Source organism: Hoplias malabaricus, chromosome 3 (assembly GCF_029633855.1).
Source record: "Hoplias malabaricus isolate fHopMal1 chromosome 3, fHopMal1.hap1, whole genome shotgun sequence".
NCBI classification, from domain to species: Eukaryota; Metazoa; Chordata; class Actinopteri; order Characiformes; family Erythrinidae; genus Hoplias; species Hoplias malabaricus.
In genome coordinates, this window is record NC_089802.1 from 20,323,895 (window position 1) to 20,330,466 (window position 6,572).

Consider the following 6,572-nt stretch of genomic DNA (forward strand, 5'->3'; position numbering starts at 1 on the left):
ATCAGTCCCTAAAAAAATATGTACATCTTTGCAGTTCTTTTTCATTTTCATTTTGGAAAATAAAAACTTGAAGGATGATCTCTGGCTTTTGCACAGTATTGTACATTAATTTTCATTCCATATAACCTTTCTTTGTCGTTGCTGATGTATGACAACCAGACCTTTTTCTCCCTCTCGTTCTGTCCATAGCTTTGTTTCTACTGGATAATAGGATGGAGGTGTATCTGTGGCAGGGCCAGCAGCCGGAGGACACAGAATGCACTGGCTCAGCTAAGATCCGCTGGGACAGCGAGAGGAAATGTGCCATGGAGACTACACTGCAGTACTGCAAAGGTCAGAAGTCACTGTCTTCCCACAAGGGGCTGGGAAGGGCATGAGCTCTGATGTGTATGGTGTTTAGATGTTTTGCTTTAAAAGTAGATAAATATATTGTGAGGAAGTAGGTTTGGATTATGTGTTGTCATACTATGCTTTGGTCTGAAGGAATACTAACAACTGTGTGTGGTTGTTTTTGCTGCCTTGCAGCAAAGAACTCCAGGCGGCCCCCTCAGGCTTATCTGATTTTGGCTGGAGCAGAGCCCCTTACTTTCACCAATATTTTCCCATACTGGGAGAAAGACCCTAATAACAGAGTACAGGTAAAACACACAAACAAACAAACAAAAAAATGCCATTATGTCATTCTCTCAGCTCCACTGACAATACTGGAGCACTCTGTAGTTCTACAATTACATAGTTGAAAAGCACACATATGCATGCTGCACATTTTTTGGTTGGTGGACTATTCTCAGTCTTGTGGGTCCTGTGAGGGTCCTGACCATTGTAGTTCTACAGTTACAGACTGTAGACTTTAACCCTGCTCTTCAAATTTCTCCTGTATGGTCAGTGGAGCTGAGAGAATGGACACAGAAACAAGGAGGAGGTCATAAATGTTATGAGTGGACTGTGTATAATAAATGATTATATAATTTTGGCCATTTTTTATGATATATTTATGGAATTTGAAAATATCAGCAGAACTTTACAATGTGTTAGAATTTCAAGATCAACTGAAATCCTCCAATAACTTCTTTTTAAATTGAAGCTAATTCTCTCATTGTTCCCATTTTTGTGACAACATATGCTTTCTGTCTGTCTCGCCTGTGTGTGTGCATGCTTTGACGCAGGGCATACGGAATAAGGTGATCCTGGTGGAAGAAGCTCTCTCCAAACTCAGTAAGAATCAGTACTCCATAGAGGAGCTGACCAGCAAGCCGCTGCCTGAGGGGGTTGACCCTCTGCACCTGGAGCTCTATCTCTCTGACAAAGATTTCCAGGTACATAAGCTATTCTACTCTCGTCTCTGCACTGCACTACTAAGCTCCTTTCATCCAGCCTATGGTCACCATGCTCAATGTCAAGAGTATCCTACTGGGGTCTAATGCCTCTAGCATTCTTTGGATTTACGGCACACCAATCCATACATTTGGGAAGAGTTACAGTGGTTTTTGGAGCAATCCAACAGCACTCCAATCACCCAGCAACACTACCTGATCTCACTAATATTTGTTTGGTTGAGTGCTGTTAAGTCCTTACCAAGTCCTGATGCAATGTAAGGACAGACAAGATAAGAAGAGGTTTTTATTACAATACAGAAGAGGTGTTGTTGCGTTTCCAATAATGTTTGGCCATATATTGTACTTTATAGTTGAGTCACATATTACCAAGTCACTCAATAATAAGAAGAATAATATAAAAAAAAAACAGAAATAAACCATTAAATTATAAATGCTCTGAGTTCTGTTCTGAAAGCACTCACTCATTTAGAAACAGTGCAATGCATTTAACAGTAAAGGCAACATTGAGATAGTGATAGTAAACACAGTAATACACAATACACTCCAATTCCACATGTTGATAAACGCTGATGCCAAATGTGGACATACACGCTTCCCAGCTGCTCTGGGGGTAGATTTTAATGAGATAAAATGTGTGTGTTGTAACATATTGGATATGGATGTCTAACCAAGCCCTTAAAAATGGCAGCTGTGTAAAATAACTAAATAAATATTCCTCTGAGGTGTCAGTTAATGTAGAAGTCCCACTCTTTTCTACCCAAGTTAAAAGTCCTTCCTGCCTTTAATATGCAAACGTGTATGAATCAGATGTATTGTGACTTCATGACTTTGACACTATGTTTGATTACCTATGTACAAGCTTAAATGTTTATTATGTAAACATGTCAGATATTTTTCCAGGTCTCTAAAGCCACATTATCCATCTGTAATGTTTTGAAACCAAGTGCAAACCGCTGAGTATTTTCCCTCAGAGCGATCATCATGCGAAATTATTCTTGCAGTATGAGCTCAATCTATAAAATGTAGTGGTCTGTCAATAAAAGTCCCCAAACCATCAATTATATGTAATGCTTTTCCAATGCAGCTTTGATGGTCCTGGTATTATTACAAATGGGTTTTTCCATGAATATTAGCATTTTGAAAGCGAAGGAGGAGTTTGTTCAGAGAAACGCTGGTGTGTTTTGTAGCTGCTGATGAGAACTGAATGCGTTTTTTTTTTTCCTTCCTTTTTTTGTGTGCCGCAGGATCTACTGCAGATGACACGAGAGGAGTTTAGTACCCTCCCCAACTGGAAACAGCTCAATCTGAAGAAGAGCAAAGGCCTCTTCTAACCAGAGGAAACATCCTTTATGACTCTGCAGCTTATCCACACAAGGAAGGATGGATTTTTAATGGGTTTAAGTGAGAAACCTGCTCATGTATAGCATTACGTGTACAGTCTTTTAAAACTTTTAAAACTAGGTCTACTTATCCTCCTTCACTTAAAGTAGACCATTTTGTAGAGACTTTTTCCAAATGCTAAATAGCAGCCTAGCTTTTGTTACACAAGCTGAAAGGATGCTATATATGCAAGAGTAAGAGCTGGGGATATCAAGTGACTTATAAACATTATGTTGAACTAATTATGTACAAACCTGTCTTTTAAAATTGTCAAAGCCAATCTCCTGTCTTTTAACCCATATTATCAATACTGTGATGTTTAAAAGGGCAACTTCCTAAAACACTAACTTCCTTTCAAAGCCATATATGTATGCACGTGTGTGCAGCCATTACATTCAAGAATACTCCAGCATTTTTCAACCTAATCTCTATCTGCAACACTCGGTCATCTGCATTTGTTATACACACCTAACTTCCAGTAAATGACAGTGTGTGAAATACCAATAACAGCAGGATTGTGTCTTTATACCATATATACGCTTGTTTAGAAATCTACGCCTACAACACATTCCATGAATTGGAAATTAATTCTAGGAATGTCATGAAACACTCAAAAATCATCTCACAATGCAGTCATGCTCAGTATAAAAGAAACATTCTACTTTAGAAAAAATAAGTCTGCTAATAATCCAGCAGTTTAATAACAATGTAAGATATTGCAAGGATTTTAGGGTTTTCACTGTTTATGATGCACAATCATCATAAAAGGATTCAGATTCAGAGAAATCTCTCTGTACATGGGCCCAAAACCACAACTGAATATCTGACTTGTTCATGCAGACACCACTACATTAAATCCAGCAAATGCCTGTGATGTATTTCCCAAAAAAAAAAAGGCTAATTTTGGAACGTTATGAAGGCATCAAATTTGGAATGATTGTGTTAGCAAAATAATAGTCATAAAAATATTAATATATAATTCATACAGCTGTGCATCATCAAAGACTACAATATCTGTTCTGTTGTCAGTTTCATACACATCAACAAAATTTACTTTTATGAAATGTACTACATCTGAAGCTGGTGGAGTATTCTATTATTCTGTCTTACAGTGTTATATGAATCTCTGTACTGTGGTTTTCCAGTATGTACTGCCTATATCATTACAAATATCCAAAACTATCCTCTTTTTTTCTAAGTGAATACACCATGCAGTGTATGAAGCTGCCTTTGGTATCTGAGTGGTTTTTTTGTTTGTTTAATTTTTTTTGGGCTGTTCTAAATCTGAACACTAGATGTCAGACTTGTCTTTGTTTAATCCACTTGAACGGTCCAGAAATCAATGTGTCATTACTATCACTAATTATGATGGCGCATTACTCGTAACCATATGGTACAGTATCTTGCAGGCTTGCTTTGTTTTTGTGTGTGGAATGGAGCGATTCGGATCTGTGTTGATGCATTTTTGTTCTATTATTTACTGTCAGAACAGATTACAGCTAATGATTTCTTACAGATGCTGCAATTGTGTGCAATCAATTCTTCCGATGTGTAGATCTCGTACATAAATTGAATCCATAAGACAGGACTGAAACATTCAAAGGTTCTGCAAGCACGAAAAAAAGGTTCAATCAAATTGGAAGAGGACTGTTGTTTCATAAATAATGCCTTTGTCAGTTTGATGTTAAGGCCATGATAAAGGGCTATGTTTGGACAGTGCAGTGTTGAATTGGATTTTGACTGACATGCCTTCATGGGCAGTTAGAGCAAACCAGCTGCATGTCTTTAGCCTTCATTTCTATGATAATTCCTTTGATTCCTATGGTGCTCACAAAGTCCCTTTGAGGGCATATGACATGCCGACTGCTGACAGTTAAGACGCTCCCTGCCCTGAGAGATTCCCCCGAATTCATCTAACACCAATTGGAGGTTTCCTGAGTCCCACTGTTCTTTGGGGAGGCATGATTAGGGAACTCATTGAGACAGGAGTGCAACAGAATTGAAATTAGGTTGTGATGGCTGTGTGGTGATGGGGGCAGGAGGTGACAAATGCTGTGGTGTGAGTCAATGAGGATGTCACAGCCGACTCTGTGACAGAAAGTGACAAGGGGCAGAATAATTGGTTACTCCAGTGACGCAAAGGTAGCACCAAGTGTGAAGGTCTTTCGGTCGGGTGCTTGATATTCTCTGGAAGATCTTGGAAGCATTCATATTCATATTTCATTGTCAGAAATTTGAACACTTTTTGGTTACATTTTAACATCATATCACCCAGAAAGAAGGCTTCAAATTCAAAAACAACATTACACTGATATGACATTTTAACATATGAGGATTTGATACCTTAAAATTGCAATTATTTTCTTTTAATGAAATCCAGGCCTGTTTTTCTAACCAAGAAAACCTGGCTTTAATTTTGATCGCTGAACGTAGAGTGCCAGATATCATTTAGTTGTGGCAGTTATCACTGTATTAGGGACACCTACCTTGTATCTACACTCATTTTCATTCTCTCAGCTCCACTCACCATACAGGAGCACTTTGTAGTTCTACAATTACAGACTGACCACTGAAGGACAGGGTTAGACAGCTGGTGTGTAGAAGCCCAAGGCTCTGTCTAATCTTATTTTAAAATGGCAGTTCTTTGAAAATTGTAATCTTACAAATTTTGATCAGTGAAATATCCATTATTTGTACCTGATTCTAACGAAATGGGGTTTTCAGTTATTACAAACTCCACCAGAAAGCTCTCCAAATACATAGTGAGATTTAAATATTATACCATTTCAACATATTAACATGGTATACATTATTACTGTGGGGCAGGGTTGCAGTGTCATGCTGTGTGAGCTACATATCTGTGAGCACCAATTCAAGTGAAGGGTTTTTGTGCTGTGCAGTTCAGCTCAGCCCAGCCCAAAAGTGCACACTGACTCATGTTGACGATAAAAATCAGAGGGCCCATTGCAGCGACTTCAGCTGGAGGAATAGAACGGTTTGAAAATAAGTGTAATAAGGGTTCTACATTGTATAGAAGCATAGCTGACCAGCTAAAGGGCACTTGTGGTGTAGCACACAACAAAGTCTAGTGAAGGGTCTTGAGTATTTTGTCTGTTTTCAGCTTCATTCCTCTCTATTAACCCAAATTCTGCTCTAAACTCACCACTGCAGTGGGCTACTAAGCATGTTTTCAGACTGTGGTATCAGCAGTCAGTGAGGTCCCACAGCACCCCCTCTCTGTGGCTCTCTTAAATGCACATAAATGAACTCTGGCCTTGAACTAAAAGAAACAGAACAAAAATTTGACACACCACACGCTATAATTCGAAAATACCATTTTGATATACCGTCCACATTTGTAAATACCACCCCACGTATATTATTTGTGTTAAAATGTGTTGGAAGATATTTCCTGTACATGACATGCGTTTTGTTACTCGTTTCACTTAAATGGTATGCTCACCATTTAGTAAGTGTTGTGTGATCACACTTTCTTTTGTTCTACTTGTATTTACAGTGGGAGTTGTGTGTTTGTTTGCGTATCAGGGCACATCTGCTCAGCAGTAAAATATCCCCTGAGAAACTGATGAAATGCATGGGTCCATTCTACCATGCTTTGATTTTCTTTTGCATCCTCTCTCATATATAACACGAACACGCATTTACGCAAAGGTGAAATCATCATCACTGCGGCAGATGGCTGAGCAGGAGACTGGCTTGGCTCATAGCTTGGCGGACTGCAAGATGAACACCACCATTAATTTTTTTATTTCACTTTTCTTTATTTCATTTTTTTTTGGGTATCCAGGGCAGGAAGATGTGGCTAGGAGCTGACTGCTGATCAGTTTGGCAACA

At 38.7% G+C, this 6,572-nt stretch overlaps 1 protein-coding gene across 2 annotated transcripts in view; it reads left to right on the top strand.

The window, feature by feature from the left end:
* Positions 1-4,247, top strand: part of svild (supervillin d) — a 93,859-nt gene extending 89,612 nt beyond the window's left edge. For both annotated transcript variants that reach the window (XM_066662936.1, XM_066662937.1), the window contains exons 25-28: positions 190-333; positions 526-638; positions 1,167-1,316; positions 2,582-4,247. In XM_066662936.1, the coding sequence (XP_066519033.1) occupies positions 190-333; positions 526-638; positions 1,167-1,316; positions 2,582-2,668 (494 nt within the window). In that variant the 3' untranslated portion in view covers positions 2,669-4,247. The remainder of the gene's footprint in view (positions 1-189; positions 334-525; positions 639-1,166; positions 1,317-2,581) is intronic.
* Positions 4,248-6,572: the final 2,325 nt, after the last annotated feature.